The sequence below is a fragment of the Colobus angolensis genome, unplaced genomic scaffold (genome assembly GCF_000951035.1).
Source record: "Colobus angolensis palliatus isolate OR3802 unplaced genomic scaffold, Cang.pa_1.0 Scaffold16, whole genome shotgun sequence".
Classification (NCBI taxonomy): domain Eukaryota; kingdom Metazoa; phylum Chordata; class Mammalia; order Primates; family Cercopithecidae; genus Colobus; species Colobus angolensis.
The window spans coordinates 23,562,806-23,586,355 of NW_012114710.1; the positions used below are offsets into that span (position 1 = coordinate 23,562,806).

The following is a 23,550-nucleotide window of genomic DNA, read 5'->3' on the forward strand; positions in this document are numbered from 1 at the left end:
TGAAGGGAGAGCAGGCAAGTCACATGGCAAGAGAGGGAGCAAGAGACAGAGGAAGGAGGTCCTAGACTCTTTTAACAGCCAGATCTCATGTGAACTAATGACTGCAAGGAGGGCATTCCCGAGGGATCTGCCCCCATGACCCAAACACCTCCCCATTAGGCCCCTCTCCAGCATGGGGGATCACTCATTTCAGCATGAGATTTGAAGGGGCAGATACCCAAACTATATCAGACAGTTTGTAAAATATTTTGGCTAGGATTTCAGAATTTTTTCCGTGAGTGCTTTCACAACTCTTGGCCACCAGTCTTAGTTTCTTTATGTAGCTTCCTTCTGAAGAATAACGTCCTCAGAATAAACGTTTCAGATATGTTTCGTGACATTTTATAAAATAAATAATGAATTCTAAAGTTGTCTGTGTTACATACATACGTGTTGAGACTACCGGAAGTTATTAAATAATGACCCCATTTGCATATGTATCTGTACTTGCTGAAAGCTTATTTTCTTTCCTTTTTTTTTTTTTTTTTTTTGAGACAGAGCCTCCCTCTGTCTCCCAGGCTGGAGTGCAGTGGCGCAGTCTTGGGTCACTGCAACCTCTGCCTCCCGGGTTCAAGCAATTCCCTTGCCTCAGCCTCCTGAGTAGCTGGGACCATTGGTGTGTACCACCATGCCCAGCTAATTTTCGTATTTTTAGTAGAGAGAGGATTTCACCATGTTGGCCAGGCTGGTCTCAAACTCCTGACCTCAAGTGATCTGCCTGCTTTGGCCTCCCAAAGTGCTGGGATTACAGGTGTGAGCCACCATGTCCGGCCTGAAAGCTTATTTTCTAAAGGGAAATTAATCTTAACTGTTTATTGATTTGGAGATTGTATCTCATTGGTAAAGAAAGGTTACTTCCTTCACAGTCTAAAGACAAATTGTGTATTATTCTGTGTTAAATAGCATGGCACTGTTGATCAGGAGTTTACCTCCTATCTCATTACAATGTGAACTTGTTGCCCATAAAATAATTCTCTTAAGATTAATACATCCTGAATATGTACTAACATGTCATATCAGTTTATTATTTTAAATAGAATGTACTAATAACATATCATTTTAAGGTTTGTGTGAACTATTTTTCTGAAAGAATAAAACCTAATTTGTTTATCAATGTATAATTGAACACAGATTACACTTTGTATTCACAGGTTTGTGGGAGGCAGATCAGACATGTAAACTGTGTACTTCTTGCTAATTGAAATTATTTCTACATTAAACAAACTTGTAGAATTTACTTATACATGCTTGACTTTTTAATTATCTTTTTTCTCCTTTTCTTAAAGATGATACTTGTTGATGCCACTGTTATCATCCTCCTAGCAGAAGATAGTCCTACTGAGAAAATGAGCACTTTGATCATTCAGTCTTTGAACTTTAACCTTTGACTGGAAGTGACCTATAGGCAATGAAGACTACTTCCTTTTACTGCATTTTTACTTGTGTGCATTCTGGGCGCATGTTGATCGCTGGTTCAGTCCAGGCAACTGACATGCTTTTATTAGTCATACAGTATTAATGCAGGTGTCAGGAAACGTCAAATATAATTCCATTTTTTATTTTTATTTTTTTAAGCTTTTGGAAAAGCTCCAGGTCCTTATGTATAGTGCAATAACAATGACTTCCTTGGCGGTTTTGGTACGTTCATTGCCGGCAATGGACGTTGTAACAGGAAAAGTTTTCATTAACTCCTGCCACTCAATGATTAATGCATGATAGGGCCTATGAAATGAACTTGTCGGTTATAGTGGGAATATAAATAAAGTGAGGGATCCAACATTACTTTAAAAGTCACCCCAACTGTTTATATTTGGATTCTATGCACTGTGATCCTAAGGTTAACAGCATGAATTAACATGCGTCTTTAAAGGACTGTAATGAAAGATCATTGCGTATTTATTGAGTTGTTTATATCTACTGTCAAGTTGTTTTGACATGGAAGATTTTCGAGTAACATTGGCAGAGAGGTACAGTATGTTATCCCTATGGTGAAAATAAATTCATTTGTTGTATATAGTTCCTCAATCTCTGAAGTAAAGGTATGAGTAATATAGGGTATGAATGGTTTAATCAAGGCTTTATTTTGAAAGTAAGAAAAATGGCAGTGATGATTAAATTGCTGCAGTCCGTAATTTGGGCTTGTTATTTGTACATTAAAGATTTTTTCCAAGGAGGTTACGCTCTGTTCACTTCCTGCTAGCCATCAGCATGAGCCCTACTGCCTAAACACTATTTCATTTATTTATGTTTGGAAAACCCGTAAACATTTTTGTTTGCAGTCTTGTTTCTTTTATTATAAGTCAAGTTTGAATGTTACAGTACTTTTATTGAAAAGCTTTTGTTAAGTTTTTTCTTGTAAATTTTCTTTACTTGTAAGTATCATCTTGTCCTTTAATCCTGTACCCTAAAATAAGAAATACATTTTTGACAGAGGCTTAATGTTTTAACAAAAGAGTGTGGACATTTTTATTTTAAAATTTAGGCAAAAATCGCTATCAAATGGTTGCTTATTTGTCTCACACAGCCATATAGTTTTTCCTGGAGGGTTTTGTTTTGTTGTTGTTGAAAAGACTTTGCTTACAGTTAGATAAAATTTTCTACAGAAAAAAAAATTGTTGAAAGGTCCAATTCTCAGTACCATGTGAGTTAATGATACTGCAACTAAGTTCTTTTTCAGAAGTGATTAATGTATTTTATAAATTACCTTTTCACATATGCAAACTCTGTTTCTACTACAGTGTTATTTTTACTAATGCCTTCTTGTTGCACTCTTTTTGAAATATCCTACAGTGAATATATGAATCAATTTGGGCTTAAAACTAAAAGCCAGTTGGCTGAAAGGTTTGAAATATGTACCCCAGTAAAACCATTCAATCAATAATTGGTAAATATTTTAAAATTGTTTTTAATCTGTATAGATGACATTTTGTAGCTTTGTACATGTTGTTAATTAAGGGCATATAATTTTACACTCTAAAAGTATAATTGCTGAACTCAGGGGTGGGTAGACTTCAAAAATATGTCTGCTATAGAAATAACTTGAAAAAAAAAATTAAAACCATGGCCAGCCACCAAATTGTGGACACTGTTTATATACCGCTAGTTAACAATTACCACTTTTAAAAAATTATAAACATTTTTGTTCTGTCTTGACTAGATAAATATAAATTCTCACAGTGATCTCTGTCAGTTTTATTAGTTGACTTGTTTAACCAAGACAGAAAGCCTTTGAATTACTCATAGTTTTAAACTGCTTTTAATATGAAAATTGCAGCTGTAAATTATGTATTTTCATATTTTACATAACTGCTCTACACTACCGTTTGACTTGATCTTTTTTGGGGGGTTGGGGAGAAATCTCTCTCCGTATTGCTGGTTCTCTTACTAAAATGCTTTTATAAAGAAATGACCGGTGACATTTATTCACCAAAGGAATTAATATACTGGGTCAAAGATTAACAATGCTATACTGTAGAGTAATAGGTCATATATAGCCTCAATTGAGTTTTTTATAACAATATTTTAACATACCTCTCTCTCTACATATAAATACCGTAAACTAAAATGAAACAGAGGCAAGTAGAGGAAAATGAAATAATTTCGGTACATCTTACAGTTTAAAGAGAAGAAAATAAGGTGAAATATCCTAAAATACAGGAGCACAAACATTTAAAATTCATAATCAGGTTAACAACACTCTCTTGAAATTTAGGAATCATTGAAAACTCCTTGCACTTAAATTTAATTTATATGTTAGTTACATTATTAAAAGTCGTAAGACATTTATGTGAGTCATTGCTCTACAGAGCAATTAATGAATGGCTTGTAATAATAAAAAGAATATTTCTCTGTAATGCATTGTTGAAAGACAACCAGAATATCAAGAAAATGTATATAGGGATATGCTACTTGCCTCCTCCCTGCATTTCCCCTTGGGGCACTATTTGCTACATAGGCCTACAGAATTAGACTTTCATACTTAGAAGATAATGTACACTTTTCTTTTTTTATTTATTTATTTATTTATTTTTAGGCCATTCTTCTGGTTTGCCAAATTCTATTAAGACAGTGATACATTTGCTTCCTTATTTGTGCATGCTTAGATCATGAACATGGTGCCCTTCCTTTTTTTGTTTTGGTCAAGTAGGGATTAATGCCATAGGTTTTAAAGAGAAGGATTGTTTTCAGTTTTTAAGAGAATTTTTTAAAAATACATTTTATGGTTGTTCTCTTAAGGAATTAATATTCACTTCTGAAGCACTTACTTGTAATATATAATTTATCATGTTAGCAGGGAAATAAAGCATTTTTAATCCCCAAAAGAAAGTGCTGGAAATAGCTTCTATATAGTCAACAGTTCACCTGGTGAAAGATCTTAATCCTTGTTGTTTTGACTAGGAATATCAATATTTGGTATAAAGTAACTAGAATAGTTTACTACTTTTTCCCTTATGAAATTTTAAATATATGCAAATATATATATATCATTAGATTCCTGTGGTGGATAATAATTTCTTCAGATTCTAAAACAGGTGTCTAGTGACTGCTTAATTGTTTCCAAGTTGCGTCAAAGATGAATTGGTAAATAATGGAAATGAGTAGTGATATGAAAATGGTTATGTAACTACATATTACTTGTTTCTGGTAATCAAGTCTTATTTTTTAAAAGCCTATTGTTTTTCAGAATTGAGATATTTAAACTTGTTAAAACTTCTTCCTAAAAATAGAAGAGAAGAGGAGGTACTGTGTGTTCAAAACTTTTTTTAAATAAAGAATTCAGTGTCACTAGTTCTAAGCCTTTATGGTGACTGCTGCTTATATTTCTTGATCTCATGTTCATTAATTTTTTTGTACATATCTTAGCTGAATGCTTAAAATTTGCAATTGTTTGTAATTGTGTATGTAAATTGCTTTTCAATAAGAACTGAAGCTTAATCATATTATTTTCTGAGAATTCATTATCAAAATCAGCTACTATACTGTTCTGTGTTATAGTAATGCCCTTACTGCCTGTGCATGATTGAGGTCTGTGAAGAAGGTGTCTTTTAATCTGCACCAACTGGCCCCAATCCTCTTTGCAGTCTTTTTTAAATTTTTAAAAATCCGTCCTTTCTTTTTCTTCTTATTTTTCTGTCTCTTCCCACAGATGTCCAGTGTATCAGTCTTCCACAGTTTCCTTTTCTCACTTCTAATTTATTCTCTTTTTTTTCCTGAGGTTAGGGAATCTACAGAAGGAAGATTATTAAAATTATGCCATGAATTTTTGAAAAATTTAAAATGGCTCTCCTTCCTACAAATAAAATACATGGAATTTCTGATACTAATTTCAGTTTGTCAGTAGATGGCTAAATTTGTTGAATAATTGACTGCTTGGCAAATGAGCTGTTAGCTGTAATTAGTTCTTCAGTACTAATATTAAGGAAATTTTGTTATTTTTGGATGAGGACTCTCCCAAAGCCAAATTATTGCCCAAGCAAATTATTTATTTTTCCATTTAAATTTCTAAGTCATTTTGAGATGTGGAATGATTACTATTTTTATTTTTTATTTATTTATTTATTTATTTTTGAGACGGAGTCTTGTTCTGTCACCTGGGCTTTAGTGCAGTGGCACAATCTGTCTCATTTCAACCTCCGCCTCCTGGGTCTAAGCAATTCTCCTGCTTTGGCCTCCTGAGTAGCTGGGATTACAGGCATGCGCTGCCACACCTAACTAATTTTTGTATTTTTAGTAGAGACAAGGTTTCACCATGTTGGCCAGGCTAGTGTCGAACTCCTGACTTGAAGCTGATCTGCCCACCTCAGCCTCCCAAAGTGTTGCGATTACAGGCATGACCCACTGCACCCAGCCTGGAATCGTTTTTTAAAAATAAATTGTGGGAGACTTGCTTTCTCAACATAAATTGTGTGGGGGTTGTTTTTGTTTTTTGAGACAGGTTCTTTCTCTGTTGCCCAGGCTGGAGTGTGCAGTGGAACAATCATTGCAGCCTTGACCTTCTTGGCTCAAGCAATCCTCCTGCCTCCCGAGTAGCCGAGTCTACAGGTGTGTGCCACCATGCCTGAATGGATATGTAGTTTTTTTTTTTTTTTTTTCTGTTTTTTGTTTTTTGTTTAAGACACGCGGTCTCACCGTGTTGCCCAGGCTGATCTTGAATTCCTGGGCTCAGGTATTCCTCCTGCCTCAGCCTCCCAAAGTGCTGGGATTACAGGTGCAAGCCACCATGCCTCATCTGTTTGCTGATTTAAGACAGGTTTATGTGCATTATTATCTTTAGAGGCACATAGAATCTAGACATATACTTGAAACTTGGCTCCCTATCCTGAAAGTTGAAGTTAGAGTTCTTTGATCCTGGTGAGATGTTAATTGTAATTTTAATTTTCACATGTTAATATTGTGACTTGTATTTTGTGATGAGTCTCTAAAATGATTAAATGACTATTTTTTTATGAAAAATTTTTTGTTAATAAAATATCTGAGAGTATTCTGAGTATGTGGAAGGAATGCCTGAATAGAAGCTGATCTATCTTAACTTACCTCAATAACTCCAGTTTTAATATGGTGAGTGAGGAGTTGACTGGGAAAAGGAGAGATCCAGTTCTTGTTCTAGTCCTTGGCACATACACTCTCTGGGTTTTGAGAAAAGGATGGTCCTACCACAGTTCTAAGTTGTTTTCTCAAAGGCAAAAGCATGATTTCGAAATGACATCACTTGTCAGATTTTCTGATATGTGGAAAGATTGAATAATCCTGCATATTTTGAAGCCTGAAACATGCAATTTTTAAAGCCTGAAATCTACCATAAGAAACTTGGTAAATTTTGTCAGATACCATGAAAATGCACCTCTTCATAATTAACCACAGATTGTTTATGTAAAGGCAAATTGGTGGTCAGGCTCAGGGTAAAATAATTATTTGAATGGATTATTGGGTTGATTAGTAGCCAAAAACTAAATGCATGTTCAGGTCAAAATGAATTTGTTTGTTTTAGTTGGTACCATTTTCCTTTTATTATTCAGAACTACAGATTGTGCATTTTATTAATAGGAATGAAAGCTCATGCTTGCAGATTTGAGTAGGGTGGATGTATATATTTTATAAATTCAAGTTGCAAAATATGTAAAGTCACTACTTTTTAAATAGATTATAAATGTTAAAACAGACAAATCTATGTTATATATTTTTTAATACATGTATCAGACTTGTTAGTTGAATGCAGATTACTTTGTGTGCTTTATGGAATTTCATAACTTTTAATAATAAAGCAGTTGTCACTGGATTTTTTTCTGTAGACTTGAATACTAAATGGGATAGATACCAGACCTCTTTGGTTTATGATGTAAAACTTTATTTGTACAGTAGTTTCTCTTCACAAAAGACTGAATTTTAAAGGATTATAGAAACAGGAACATGTCCACTTCCAAAATGAGTGCAACAGAATGAAGATAGTCACTCAAACCATCTATTTAACACATCACCTTTATGTAATATGTAGCTAGTTTTAGTGTTTATGTTTTAATAAGTCCCAATTAAAGACTGAGCGTTTTCAGAGAAGATGGAAATGGAGACCCAGGCACTTGTTTAGAGTTATCGTGAGTCCGATGTTTCTGAACTTCAAGTTGTACAATTAAGGACATGGTGTAAGAACTTCTGGATGCTTTCTGGAGTATACAAACAGATCAACTAATGACTTAAATGAGTGACTCTTGAAGCTGCAAGAAGAGGAAGGAAATAACCACAAGAAGGGGCTATCTCAGCGTCTGTTATTTCTGACAGGAAGAATTAAATATGCTCTGCTGGTAATTTCTAAGTGTTCTTTTCTACAGGGGATCTGCTTGTCTCAGGAGCACCTTAGTCCTCATTGAGGCAGCCATTCTGCCATAAAAACGATCATGTCTCAAACTGTTCCTGCCGTCCTACACAACTACGTTAGTAGATGGTTAGATAAATATATGAACCATCTTCTTTTGTACTTTGATGGTGCCCTTTTCCTTTATTATAATCCTTAAAGTAATTTCTACTTTCCATAGTAGGATTTGACTTTTCTCCACTACTTTAAGCTACTCTGGATAAGTGATTCTGTTTATGTCCTCCCTATATTTCTTACTGATTTTCACACTAACATAATACATAACAAAATTAGACATAAGCTAAATTGAAGGATCAAGTGACACAGCTAAGAGTTTTGTGTACTTGGATAATAAAGCTCAAAGCCACAGTGGTTATCTGTCCTGTTGGGAGCCCCTTTCAACCAGTTTTTTAGTTGCCTGTGAGATTTATTTTTAATGTTTGCCTGCATGATGCAGAATACATAAGTGGGAATCCCTACACCCTTTACAGTTAAGTGGATTATGGAAATAATAAGGAAAGTTTATCGTAAGGTAGGAAGTATCTTCTCATGTGTGTACCTGGCCTTCAAGGACTTAATGTGGGTGAATATATATCATCAGACAAGATCCTAATATAGATGGCTGTATCCTGCAGATAGCCAATTAAGCATTAAAATTTTATGTCTCCATACCCCAATGAAAACATATTTTTTTATCCTGCTATAATTTAATGACATTCCCATCCAACCTAGTTAACCAAGCAGTGATACTCAGTAGTCCTCTCCTCCTTGTATTTTTCAAGTCCTGTTGAGTGTAACCTTAACATGTCTCTGAGATTTCTACCTTCTCTCCAGTCTGGTTACCATTAGGGCCTTTCACTACCTGGCCTTGGTGTCCCTAGGCTGCTCTTCAGCCATCCACAAACCTTGTTCATAAGCAGTAGCAATGCAACGCTCCACTGTCCTCTGCTAATGTTCTTCCCTGTTCCTAGAATGTTCATGATGTGTGTTTCTACCTGAAAGGTCTAGTATCATCCGTGTCCTTCCTTCTCTCCCTACCAGTCATCTATCCTGAACTTTTTAACAGGGACGGTGTTGCAATTGTGTTTGTGTCCCCAGCACATAGCACACAGTACCTAGTATACAGTACCTGTAGCACATAGGCATTTAATAAGTGTGTATTGAATTAACTTGGTTATACTTGTATTTTTATCCTAGCTTTCTCAAAGAAACTTAGGTGCTAGCTATTTTGAAACATAATCAAGAACCACCACCTGAGTAAAATGTTATAGCAGAACCCTGCTCTTTCTATCCCAGAGAGTTTGAGTAAATTACTTTTAAATAAATCATTAATCATTCTTCATTGGTTTTGGCTTCTTTTTTATAGGTGTTTCTCACATCTTTATCTCAGGCAAATTGCTTGTCACAAATTAATTGTTTTAAACTAAATACATCTCAGGAACCATAAAATCATAAAGGTAAACCTGACATAAGGTTAAAAACCAACATTAAGCAGATAATTATTGTGTACCTTTCATGTGCCAAGAAGGATGGCAGATAAAGTATATATCTTCAAAGGGCTTATGTAATAAGGGGGATAAATAGAAAAGCGTATCTCAAAAGGTTACAAGCCTTAAGAGGTGCAGATAGTTTCTGATTATCACAGAAACATGTCTGCCAAAAGTACTGTAACGCATAAAGATAGACAGGCTAGGCACAGTGGGCGGGTGGATCACAAGGTCAGGAGCTTGAGACCAGCCTGGCCAACATGGTGAAACCCCGTCTCTACTAAAAATACAAAAATTAATGGCGTCTGTAATCCCAGCTACTTGGGAGACTGCAGCGGGAGAATAGCTTGAATCTGGGAGGCAGAGGTTGCAGTGAACTAAGATCACGCCATTGCACTCCAGTCTGGGACAGTGAGACTCCATCTCCAAAAAAAAAAAGAAACAGACACAGGGGACTCCAAAAGGGAGTGGGGGATGGGTGCCAGGGTTGGAAAAACTACCCACTGGGTACTGTGTTAGCTATTTGGGCAATGGGTTCAATAGAGCCCAAACCCCCAACATTAGGCAATAGATCTGTGTAACCAACCTGCACGTGTACCCTCTGAATTTGTTTTCTTTAATACCGTCATGGGCCAGGCATGATGGCTCACACCTGTAATCCCAGCACTTTGGGAGGCCGAGGCAGGTGGGTCATTGAGGCCAGGAGGTCGAGACAAGCCTGGCCAACATGGAGAAACCCCATCTTCACTAAAAATACAAAAAAGCTGGGCATGGTGTCACACGCCTGTAATCCCACTGCTTGGGAGGCTAAGGCAAAAGAATCACTTGAACCCGGGAGGCAGAAGTTTCAGTGAGCTGAGACCATGCACTGCACTCCAGCTTGGGTGATAAAGCGAGACTCCATCTCAAAAAAATAAAAATACTGTCATGATCTGAAAAATGTAAACTGTAGATGAGTTTCAGGAAAGAACAGAGTTCCCAAGTACAAAATGCTAGGACAGGAGAGGAATTTGCATGGAGATCAGTACAAAGGACTGTGTGACTGATTGAGGGTGAGCAAGGTATTTGGGATGATATAGGTCCTTGTGAGTCAGGGTAAGACTGAAATTATTTGGTTCTTCAGTTTCCGCTTGCTGAGAGATGAGCCCAGCAACTAAGAGTTGCTTTTGTCCTCCGGGAATTTATCAATTGGGAAGAAATAGTTACGAAACTAAACCACTGTGTGGGCAGTATCACAAGGATAGTTGCCCAGGACATGCCTAAAACAAGGAGCCTGAACTACTACCCCAGCATCCCACCCACCAAGAAATAATTTAAAGCTAGACCCAATGGGTCTACTTTGTAGTAAAGATCAGCTAAGTAAACCAGCCATGATTCAGATTTGCACCCACTCTAGGGTGGTTCAGGGAATGTCAAGCCTTGGACTTGGATTAAGGTGTGGTCCCTGACTGGCAGTGTCCTCAGGAGATGACATGCGGAAGCAAATGAAAATCCTCTCTGGAGGAAGATACTTTCTTCCTAGGACATAAAGTTACCACATTCTAGGAAATAAGACACCATGATTAACAACCAGTAGAAACAATATAAACAGACCTAGAAAGCATTAGAGGAGTTTGACATGATCTGATAGGGTTTGCTGCTCTGCCTGGCATAACTTGGGATCTTCTGAAGAATGAGAACCTATCTTGTTTGTCTTTATACTCATTTAAATATTGAATGCCTACTGAGTCTCAAGGAACTATGATCAGACAGGGAAGGCAGACAGGTAATTGAAATACAGTTTGACACTTAGTGTCCTGGGGTAATCACAGAGTGCTGGGTGAGCATCAAGGCAGGAAAAATCAACACAGGGAGTCCAAGAAAGAATTGAGGGAATGTGATGAAATGCAGGATGAGTATTTGCCAGGTAAAGCTGGGAGAGTGAAGATGAGGGCATGTATAAGCACCCACTGCAAAGGCCCAGGTATGAGAAAGAACAGTGTGGTGGAAGCATTGAATTAGAATGATAAAAAACCATGTTATGGCCAGGTGAAGTGGCTCATGCCTGTAATCCCAACACTTTGGGAGGCCAAGGCAGGCGAATCACCCGAGGTCAGGAGTTTGAGACCAGCCTAGCCAACAGGGTGAAACTCGTCTCTACTAAAATACAAAAATTAGCCGGGCCGGTGGCACGTGCCTGTAATCCCAGCTACTCAGGAGACTGAGGCAGGAGAATTGCTTGAACCAGGAGACAGAGGTTGTAGTGAGCTGAGATCACACCACTGCACTCCAGCCTGGGCAACAGAGCAAGCCTCCATCTCAAAAACAAAAACCATGTTATAAAGTTTTGACTTAATATTGTGGGCAAAGGGACTGGTGGAATGAGATTTGCACTTTGGAAAAATTACCTTGGCCTTGGCTGTAGTCTGGAGAATGGATTGGAAGAGTCACAGAGCTGGGAATGTGGGGATGGGAGCAGAACCCAAGAGGCTTTTTCAGTAATCCAGAAAAAGGATGCTGGCTTGAATTGATTATAATATGAACTATTGGAATACAGACAGACATAATGGAGCAGAATAGAGAGTCCAGAAATACGGCCAATTGGTTTTCAAAAAAAGATGCCAAGACAATTCTGGGTGAAGCAACAGTCCATCTAACGAAAGGCATTAGAACATTCGGACAGCCATATGCAAAAAACAAAAATCTTACCTAACACTATATACAGAATTAGCCCAAAATGAATCATAGACCTAAATTGAGAGCACAAACAATAAAACTTCAAAAAGGAGAAAATCTGAGGTCTTGGATTTGACAAAGATTTCTTAACTATGACACAAACTCTAAAAGAATGAGTTGGACTCATCAAAATGTAAAACGGGTTCTTCAAAAGACAAACTATAAAAACAAGACAATATCTTTGCAAATTATGTTGATATATCTGATAAAGGATCTATTTATAATTTTTTAAGAACTTAAAATTCAATAACAAAACCCAATGAAGTAATGGACAATTTTGTTTTTTTACACGAACTGATATGTAACCAAAGAGAATATAGGAATGGCAAACAAACACGTGGAATGCTGCTCACCACCCTTAGTCCTTAGCAAAATACAAATACAAGCAATGATAAAAACGATGAGATCCCACTACACACCAACTGCATTGACCATACCAAGTTTTGCCAAGGATGTGGAGCAATGGAAACTCTCCTACACTGCAGGTGGGAATTTAGAATTGTATAACCACTTTGGAAAATAATTTGGCAGTTTCTTTAAAAGTTATGCACATACCTACTATACAAATCAGCCATGTCACACCTAGCTATTTGCCCAAGAGAAAAGAAAGCATATGTCCACAAAAGGCCTCGTACACTAATGTTTATATGAAACATAAAACATTTTATGTTTTATGTAATCTGCCCAAACTAGAAACATCCCAAATGCCCATCAATAGGTGAACAGATAAGCAACTCTCCATACAAGGGACAATAAAATAGGAACAAACTATTGATACATGTAATGAAGTTGATGAATCCTGATAAATCTTGGTTATGCTGAGTGAATACAGCCAGGCCAAAAAGCATACATCCTGTATGGCTTTATTTACATAAAATTCTAGAAAACGCATCCTTAGTTACAGGGACAGAATTCGATAAATGTTTGCATGGGGAAATGGGACGGCGGGAAGGGGAGATTACAAAGGGGAAGAAACAAGCTTTTGGGAATGATACATATGTTCATTATGTTGATTGTCTTGGTTTCACAGATGTATATGTCAAATTCATCAAATTATACATTTTATTTGTAAATTATTGTACATTATGCCTCAATTTAAAAAAAAAACAATTGGTTAGGCACAGTGGCTCATGCCTGTAATCCCAGCACTTTGGTTGGCCAAGGCAGGCAGATCACGAGGTCAAGAGATCGAGACCATCCTGGCCAACATGGTGAAACACCGTCTCTACTAAAAATACAAAAAAAATTAGCCTGGCCTAGTGGCACATGCCTGTAGTTCCAGCTACTCAGGAGGCTGAGGCAGAAGAATCACTTGAACCCAGGAAGGGGAGGCTGCAGTGAGCCGAGATCATGTCACTGCGCTCCAGCCTGGCAACAGAGCAAGAGTCTGTCTAAAAAAAAAAATTAGGAGGGTTTTAGTAATAAAGACAGGATAGTGATGGCTTGAAATAGGGTGTGAGAAAGTGGACAAATTCAGTCATAATCAAATTGCCCAAATTCACACACTTTAAATGTGATGGAGCTAGAATTTAAAACCTGAGTCTAGCCTGGGCAACATGGTGAAACTCCATGTCTGCAAAAATATAAAAATTAGCTAGGCATGGTGGTGTGCACCTGTGGTCCCAACTACTTGGGAGGCTGGGATGGGAAGATCACTGCACTCCAGCCTGGATGACAGAGCGAGACACTGTTTTTTAAAAAAAAAAAAAAAAATAAAAAAAAAAAAAAAAAAAAAAAAAGAACAACCCAAACCTGAGTCTGACAAATTCCAAAATCCATGCTCAAAGTCAGTACATTTATACTTGAGATAACCACTATGTTTTGAGCTTGGACAAATGAGTTGAGGGTGATAGTTTTCACCAAAGAACAAAGTGAAGAAGCAGTTTTGGGAGAAAAGGAGGTGTGTTTACATTCTCCCATTGTACCGAGTATGGTAGCTTATACAGTCAATTAGTAAGTGGAGACAGGAGATGAAGTTTTTAGGCAGCAATGATAGTGAAATATGTAGTGTGATGATGTTACTCAGTTTGTAGGTTAATTGCCCATTAACTAATCGCTGGAAAATAATTTAATACTTTTTTTTTTGAAACCAAAAAGAGACTTGGGAGACGGAGGTTGCATTGTGCCACTGCACTCCAGCCTGGAGGTAGAGTGACATCCGGTCTCAAAAAAATTAATTAATTTTTTTTTCAGAACTGAAATCTGCCTTCATACTATCTATTACAGATTGAATTGTGTCCTCCAGTAAGATGTGTTGAAGTCTTAACTCCCAGTACCTCAAATTGTGACCCTATTTGGAAATAGAGTCATTGCAGATGTCATTAGTTGAGGTGAGGTCATACCGAAGTAGAGTGTGGCCTTAATCCAATAGAATCGGTGTCCTAAGAATTGGAGAAGAGACTCGCACACACAGTGGGAGAAGACCATGTAGTCATGGAGTCATGTACCAACAAGCCAGCAAATGCCAGGGATTGCTGGGAACATCAGAGGCTGGAAGAAGCAGGGAAAGGTTCTTCCCTGGAGCTGTGGGAGAGAACATGATTCTGCTGATACCTTGATCATGGATTTCCAGCCTCCAGAAATGTGAAACAATAAATGTCTGGTTTCTTTTAAGCCATCCAGTTTCAACTACTTTGTTACAGCAGCCCTAACAAACACACACGCACTATCTCTTTTTTCTAGTTCTGTCTTCTGGAGACACGGAATAAGTCCTGGTTTCTTTTCCAGATATTTGCAGGTGTTTTGAGAACATATTTCAAGAACATATTTCATGACACAGTGAGGAAAACATTTCCTTTACTGGTTTTTAATGAGATACATTTTCATTTTTTTATTTTTTTTTATTTTATTTATTTATTTTTTTTGAGACGGAGTCTGGCTCTGTCGCCCAGGCTGGAGTACAGTGGCCGGATCTCAGCTCACTGCAAGCTCCGCCTCCCGGGTTTACGCCATTCTCCTGCCTCAGCCTCCAGAGTAGCTGGGACTACAGGCGCCCGCCACCTCGCCCAGACGGGGTTTCACTGTGTTAGCCAGGATGGTCTCGATCTCCGGACCTCGTGATCCGCCCGTCTCGGCCTCCCAAAGTGCTGGGATTACAGGCTTGAGCCACCGTGCCCGGCCAGGGTCAAGATTTTCAAAGATGATTTAAAGTGTAGTAACCAGAACTGATCTTACCACTTCAAATAATCTAAGATAAAAAAGAGAATAGAACTTGCTCTGTGGTTAACGGCAAGGATTTTCAAGTTGTTTCTCAGAGCTCTAGGAGTTTCTTGCAGTTACCTCAGGGGCACATGTGACTGTATTTCATATTGATATTCTATAGATGTTTGCATTAGGAGAAAGTGTTTGCTGTTGAAAACAAGCTTGAAAAACATTTTTTTTCTTTTCTTTCTTTTTTCTTTTTTTTGAGATAGAGTTTTACTCTTGTCACCCAGGCTGGAGTGCAGTGGTGCCATCTCGGCTCACTGCATCCTCCGCCTTCTGGGTTCAAGCAATTCTCCTGCCTCAGCCTCCCGAGTAGCTGGGATTATAGGCGCCCACCACCATGCCCAGCTGAGTTTTGTACTTTTAGTACAGACAAGATTTTGCCATGTTGGCCAGGCTGATCTCCAACTCCTGACCTCAGGTGATCCACCTGCCTCGGCTTCCCAAAGTACTGGGATTACAGGCATAAGCCACTGTGCCCGGCCTGCCTGGCTAATATTTTAATTTATTTGTAGAGGCAAGGATCTCACTGTGTTGCCCAGGCTTGAATTCACGTTTTTTGGCAGTCACATCACAAGATTTTGATTGGTAAAAGCCACGTCTTTTGTGTTTGTTATATCTGTGTACATAGTTTTGTTTTTGTTTGTTTATTTGTTTTGGTCCCAAGTAAAGTATGTTAATTATTCCTATAAGATGTCATCTCACACCAGGCATGGAGGTCCATGCCTGTAGTTCCAGCTACTCAGGGCGTTAAAGCCATGGGATAGCTTGAGGCCAGGAGTTTGAGGCCACTGTGTGCTATGATGGAGGCTGTGAATAGCCCTGCACTCCTGCCTGGCAACATAGCAAGATCTTGTCTACAATAAAAGGAAGCTTTCATCTCGTTTGGTTTTACCCTTCTACTGAGACTTTTTGTTTGTTGGTTTTGTTTTGTTTTTTTTTTTCTGACCCTGTATCCAATAGTGTTTAGTTTTCTTATTCTATCATGCAAACTATTAGCTCTCCCTCTTGCTCCCTCTTGATTAATATCACATCTAAGCATTTGTTCTACATCTTTTCAGTGTTTTTTTTGTTTTGTTTTGTTTTGTTTTTTTGAGACAGAGTCTCAATCTGTTGCCCAGGCTGGAGTGCAATGGCGCGATCTCAGCTCACTGCAAATTCTGTCTCCCGGGTTCAAGCGATTCTCCTGCCTCAGCCTCCCGAGTAGCTGGGACTACAGGCATGTGCCACCACGCCAGAATCATTTTGTACTTTTAGTAGAGATGGAGTTTCTCCATGTTGGTCAGGCTGGTCTTGAACTCCCAACCTCAGGTGATCCACCTGCCTCGCCCTCCCTGCCCTCCCAAAGTGCTGGGATTACAGGCGTGAGCCACTGCACCCGGCCGAGACAGGGTCTTGCTCTGTCACCCAGGCTGGAGTGCAGTGGCGTGATCTCGGCTCACTGCAACCTCTGCCTCCTGGGTTCAAGTGACTCGCCTGCCTCAGCCTCCCAAGTAGCTGGGATTACAGGCATGCACCACGTCTGGTTAATTTTTGTATTTTTAGTAGAGACAGGGTTTTGCCATGTTGGCCAGGCAGGCCTCGAACTCCTGACCTTAGGTGATCCACCTGCCTTGCCTTTTCAGTGTTTAAAAGCAAAGTAAAGACATAAGCCTACAGCATACCATTTATTATCTCATTTAGCGTCTTCAGCTCAGCCTATTATTTAAGCATTGTAACTACTATCATACATCATGCTACTATCACTCGAGTTATCTTTCTATAAGGTAGCCCCCCTTATTCACGGTTTTGATTCCCGTATTTTCAGTTGTCCACAGTCAAAAATAGGTCCAAAAATAGGTGAATACAATACAATAAAATATTTTGAGAGAGAGAGAGACCACATTCACATAACTTTTATTATAGTATATTGTTGTAATTGGCCTATGTTATTATTTGTGATGATTGTTCATCTCTTACTGTGCCTCATTTAGAAGTTAAACTTTACCATAGGTATGTCTATGTAGGAAAAAGCATAGTATATAAGGGATTTGGTACCATTGGCAGTTTCGGCAACTCACTGAGCATTTTGGAACGTATCCCCCGTGGATAAGAGGGAATTTCTATATAAGTTAATCAAAGAAAGGAGATACTGGTTGTTCTGGTGTGACTTGTTTTTGGTGAGTTCAAGCAGGTTCCAAATAGCCATTCCTTTGGTTTCTATTTGAATTAGTGAGTTCCACACATATTGTTTTCCATTTTCTGGTCTGTTGAAATATACACATTCTAGTCTAAGAAAAAAGTGTCTTGAGTGAGTATGAGGCGGGCGCAGCAGCTGTGGGGACCTGCCGTGCCCTGCCTCCATGAAAGAACTCGCTGGAAAGCTGCGGGCAGTGTGGCAGCAGCTGTGGGATCTGCCTCAGTTTCAGAGCCATGGCCACACTTCTTCCACACAGCCCTCAGCCAATGACTGAGCATGGTGGGGGCCTGGCCATTTCTGCTCAGGATGGCACTTCTCTAACACGTAATCCTTGCTCTAAACCTCCACATTGGCTGGCGAGAACTTGTCAGAACTGCCTCCCAGTCCAAAGATCTGTCTGCCCCAATTCGCCTCTCCTTTACCTTCCCAGGTTTCAGATCTGCATCATTGTTTGGTTTTCTCAGCCCAATCCTCTTCCTCTGTCTTTCACAAACTTACTCCCCTAACAAACCTCTTGCCCTCCTAACTCCAGTGTCTGCTTCCTGGAGGACCCAAATCAACACAGTTGGTACTGGGTGTGGTGCAAGAAGAAGGTACTAAATGGGACATTGAGACCTAATCACTCACTGTCTGTCAGACAGTGAGGACTTCATTCCAGATGGCATGTTTTTAATTACAAACTTCTATATCGAGCTGAGATGAAGCAACAGGGACTGGATTTAAAGAACTAAAAAGCCTGAAAGAACTAACAACTCAGATGAAATATATGAAACAATAGTTTTCAAAACATTGGCTAGCAAGCAAAAAAGGGCGTCAGTCACTGAAAGAAGGAAAACAGATGGAGTGAGCCCTACACCTGCCCCAGCTCCCTGCCTGGACAATGCTCCCAACTGCTGGAGCGCAGGGAAGCAGGCATAGCCCAGCCATCCTCCTGACCTGGGGAGACAAAGCCGGAAGTCCAGGGAGGCTCAGGGTGACTGGAGTCCTCAGGTCGGAGTACTAAAGAGGAGAGGGCTTTGTAGAGAGAGGGCCCCAGGGATCTCAGAGGGCAGCCAGTGTGGCTTCAGCATGTGCGGGAGCTGTGAAGCTGGGGAAGGAACCACCGAAAATGAGCCATAGGCAGAGATCACACAAAGCTGGGAAGAGCTTGTGTTCCCTGCAGCCAGAGTGCAAAACCATGCAGTTCAAGGGGCATAAGGTGGAATATTCAGAAAGCATTGCCTATTATTGAGGAAAAATTAATCCTTAATGAATTCTGTAAAAAAAGTAAAAAGCAAGTTTCAAGAGGATTACTCTTTCCACATAACCAGACTACATTGCAGAACAAAGCTCTAGAATATTTCTAACAAGTATTTTATGAATACAATGGCATAGAGACATCGATTATTAAACAGTGAATGATATTATGATCTCATTATAATAAAAAAAGTAAAAAGCAAGTTTCAAGAGGATTACTCTTTCCACATAACCAGACTACATTGCAGAACAAAGCTCTAGAATATTTCTAACAAGTATTTTATGTATATAATATATAAATAATTATTATATATAATTATATATAAATTCATATATAAGTGTGTGTATATATATATGAACTAGCACCCAACATTCCAGCTGATGTCACATTATCTACATTGGGATCCTTTTGTCCTAGAAGGGTGTTGTGAATCAGGAAGGAAGGCGTGGAATAAAAGAAACAATGGAGAGCACAGAAACTAATCAGCTCTACAGATAAATAATTATTATATATAATTATATATAAATTCATATATAAGTGTGTGTATATATATATGAACTAGCACCCAACATTCCAGCTGATGTCACATTATCTACATTGGGATCCTTTTGTCCTAGAAGGGTGTTGTGGGTTGAACTGTGTGCCCTTCAGATTTGAAGTGAGATGCCTTCTCCATTAGTCCGTGTGGTCCCTGGCTATGCCCTTCAATTTCGTGTGTACCTAGTACCTCAGAATATGATCTTATTTGGAGATAAAGTCTTTACAGAGTTAGTCAAGTTATTATGAAGTCATTAGAACAGCATTAATGCAATGGGACTGGTGTTCTTCCTTTTTTGGGTGGGGGGGACAGGGTCTTGCTCTGTCACCCAGGCTGGAATACAGTGGCATAATCTAGGCTCACTGCAGCCTTCGACTCCCGGGCTCCAGCAATCCTCCCACCTCAGCCTCACTGGTAGCTGAGACTACAGGTGCACGTCACCATGCCTGATTAATTTTTTTTGTAGAGATGGGGTTTTGCCATGTCACCCGGGCTGGTCTTGAACTCCTGGGCTCAAGTGATCCACCCACCTCAAGCTCTCAAAGTGCTGGGACTACAGGCATCAGCTACCATACCCAGCCTGGTGTTCTTACAAACAGGGAAATTTGGATACAGAGACACACACAAAGGGAAGAAGATGTGAAGATACAGGAAGAATGTGAAGATAGTCATCTATAAACCAAAGAGAGGCTTGGGACAGACCCTACCCTCTCAGTCTTCACAGGAAACCAACCCTGCCCGCACCTTGAACTTGGACTTCTAGCTTCCAGAGCTGTGAGAAAATAAATGTCTGTTGTTGAAGCCACCCATTTTTTGGTACTTTATTATACAAACTAGTACAAACAACCCTAGTAAACTAGTACAAAGGGCATGCAATTCATTCTCACTGGAATAACACGCTCTGTCACTCTCACTGGAATAACACTCTCTGGGTGTTGGTTTACCTTTTCTGCCTGCAAAGTCTATCAGCCAGCATCACTGTCTGGGGTCTTATACAGTGCCTGATTCACAGGCATGGATCCCACACAACAGAGCATCTGACCAGGAGACCTACTTCACAGCACAACTCCAGAGGTCACGTGGCCTATCACACAGCACCACCCAAAGTAATCAGCCTGAAAGAACATTAGCACCGCTTACTGGAGGAACAGCTGACTTGTCGGTTTGGAAGCAACACTCTCCAAAGATGGGTACCATCTTCCAAGATGCTGTATTTGCACTTGACTCACAGGCCTATTTATGGGGTGTCGTTTCTAAGAGGAAGACTGTATGGGTCCTGGAACAATGGCCCCCATCCAAGGGGTTCCATTCTTGACAGGAAACACCGCAAGAGTCCCATTGAGGCTGGGTGTGGTGGCTCACGCCTGTAATCCCAGCACTTTGGGAGGCTGAGCCGGGTGGATCATTTGAGGTCAGGAGTTCGAGACCAGCCTGGCCAACATAGTGAAACCTCATCTCTACTAAATAATACAACAACAACAAAAAAAATTAGCCGGGCTTGGTGGTACACGCTTGTAATCCCAGCTACTTGAGAAGCTGAGGGAGGAGAATTGCTTGAACCTGGGAGGTGGAGGTTGCAGTGAGCCGAGATTGTGCCACGGCACTCCAGCCTGGGCAACAGTGCGAGACTCTGTCTCAAAAAAAAAAAAAAAAAAAGAGTCCCATTGAACTCTAAATTATTGCTACTGCCTTAGTACTTGGATTCCTGTGTCCAGAAGCAGGCTGTAAAGAAGGTCATCTTGGTAGGCGCAACTGACCCTGATTTCCAGTTCAACCATCCAGAACAGACCACTCAAGGCAACTTCTTATGGATTTAGACTAGAATACATTCTAATTTTGCTTGAACATATTTTTTTTCCTAAGAAGTAATGTTAAAGACCTTTAGTCATAATTCCTAGCTGTGAACGTAGTTTCTAGAACAGAAAAGAATTTCTTGGAAAACATTGCCTTCTGTAGTACATAAGAAGAATTGAGTGTCAATACATATAACCGAACAGGAGCAAAAATAACAATACTTCTGGAAATTTGACTTAAGTCATGGAAATTTACTTGATTTTGGGCTTGAAGTAAGCAATATGTCTTTCTGCTTTTATCCACAGTTGCTTGCATGTTTCCTGTTATAAATGTTTGTCTAATGATGAAACCAACAAAAGTTCTGAACCTTAAGTTCAAATATCAAATTCCCATTTATTCTCATTTCAGTGTTCCTAAAATCATACCTCTAGTTCAAATTTTTAGATGGCCAAAGTGTTTGCTTTATTCACAAAGTTGAAGAGAGCCTTTCAGGAGCTCAAAGCAAGGAGATAGTGTTTTACATCCCTGTCTCTTCAGGAAAAAAATTATGACTTTGTTAAATAGAGCATTGCTGAGTGTTGGATCAATTCAACTCAATCTCTTTCCAGTGAGATTTGGAAGGAGGCCAGACTTCATACTTTAAGGGAATGAAACTCCCCCAGCTGATTCTGATCCAGACCCAGGTTTGAGAATAACTGTTGAACTCACTTCCAAGTTTCTTAGGATACAAGTAATATTTCTCTTTCCAACATCAATCCAGGAGGTCAGAAGACAAAAGTGATTTTCAGCTATAATTCAGCATAAGGAATGTCAATAGTTTTTGGGGAGAATGCAGCAAGGGAATAACAGCACAGTTTATACATTTTAGTTTATTCTCTTGCATAAAGAGGGGAAGTAAGTTAAGCAACTAATGAAAAATTAAGGGGAAATACGATTTCTATTTAGAATAAAGATGGTATTTTACTGACAGAACTGTTTTGAGATCAGTGGCAAAATATTCCTAGTTTTCAAAAAGAAATTTCAGGTTACAGTACACTTAAAAAAAAAAAAATCAGACAGTCTCACTTTGCCACCTGAGTGCAGTAGCACGATCACACTCACTGCAGCCTCCACTTCCTGAGCTCTAGGAATACACATATTTGTAATGTTCCTAAACATCCACCTGTTTCTCCACATTTCAAGCGGGACCCACTTTGTATTAGGCCTATTATGGGTTGCAAATAAAACTAATGTAAACTAAAAGAGAGTTGCTGGTTTATAAAACCAGAGAGTTTAGAGGTGGGATTGGCTTCAGAACAGCTGGAGGCAGGAGCTCAATGAAGGTCACCAGGCTCTGGCTCCCACTCCCAGCTCTGCTTCGCTGTATTCTATAGACAGAGCCTCCAGAAATGGTGGTCAAGAGTGTGCCTGATAGCTCTATCTTCTCAGCCTAGCAACTCAGAAAACAAACATCTCTTTCCCAGCATTTGTCTATCAACCTCAGAGAAGACACTGGTTGGTCTTCTTTGGAGTCTATGACTGTAGCCTCCCTCAGCCATCGCTGAGGCTGGGGACATGGGGACTTTGGCCAGGCCTGGGTCTTAGGGCTGTCTCTGTAGTGGTGGGAATGACAGCCCCATCAGGACCATGTGGAAATGGAGGAGAAGTTTCCCAACACAATGGCAAAGAGGTTGGGGAACTTTGATGAGAAGCGAACATTTATCTTTCCCTACTACTACAGGATTATTGACCAAGATCTAATAGATCTAAATTTGTGTATTTATTTATCTAAAGAATTCTAACCAGGCCAGCTACGGTGACTCATGTCTATAATCCTAGTACTTTGGGAGGCTGAGGCAGGAGGCTGGGTGTGGTGGCAAAAGCTACTACAGTAGCCTGGAGGCCCAGCTACTCAGGAGGCTGAGGTGGGAGGATTGCTTGAGCCCAGGAGCTTGAGGCTGCAGTGAGCCACGATGGTACCACTGCACTCCAGCCTGGGCAACAAGTGAGACACTGTCTCAAAAAAATAAAAAAATAAAAAATAAATAAAATAAAATATTTAAATCGATGAGGTTGTTTTGAAAGTAAAATATCTGGGGAGTGGGGATGGAGGCAGCGGGGTTGTGGATAAGGCAGCCCCACCATCTAGACTGCAGTGGTTTATGCCTATGCTTTCTCTACCATATATATACTTTTTTTTCACTATGGGACAATACATAAATATTTGCTAAGTGATACTTAAATGATGAAGGAAAGCTAGTATTTTTCCTTTTACGTTTGTTGGTAAACATTCATATAGTATGTACAGTAAAGCCTATAGTGAAGCCTGCTCTCTAGCATTTCCTTAACAAAGTCACTAGAAACTTCATTTTGTCATCAATTGTTTCTTTCTTTCTTCCTTCCTTCTTTCTTTTATTTTCTTTTCTTTTCCTTTCCTTTTCTTTCTTTCTTTCTTTCTTTTCTTTCTTTCTTTCTTTCTTTCTTTCTTTCTTTCTTTCTTTCTTTCTTTCTTTCTTTCTCTTTCTTTCTTTC

General features: G+C 39.3%; 1 protein-coding gene across 3 annotated transcripts in view; it reads left to right on the forward strand.

Annotated features, from left to right (window-relative positions):
- Positions 1 to 14,701, forward strand: part of UBE2W (ubiquitin-conjugating enzyme E2W (putative)) — an 82,190-nt gene extending 67,489 nt beyond the window's left edge. For 2 of the 3 annotated variants that reach the window (XM_011937197.1, XM_011937195.1), the window contains one exon: positions 1,326 to 4,827. In XM_011937197.1, coding sequence (XP_011792587.1) covers positions 1,326 to 1,339 — 14 coding nt within the window. In that variant the 3' untranslated portion in view covers positions 1,340 to 4,827. Of the gene's footprint in view, positions 1 to 1,325; positions 4,828 to 14,280 lie in introns of those variants that run through there. The other variant, XM_011937196.1, reaches the window with a different exon arrangement.
- The last annotated feature ends 8,849 nt before the right edge of the window (positions 14,702 to 23,550 follow it).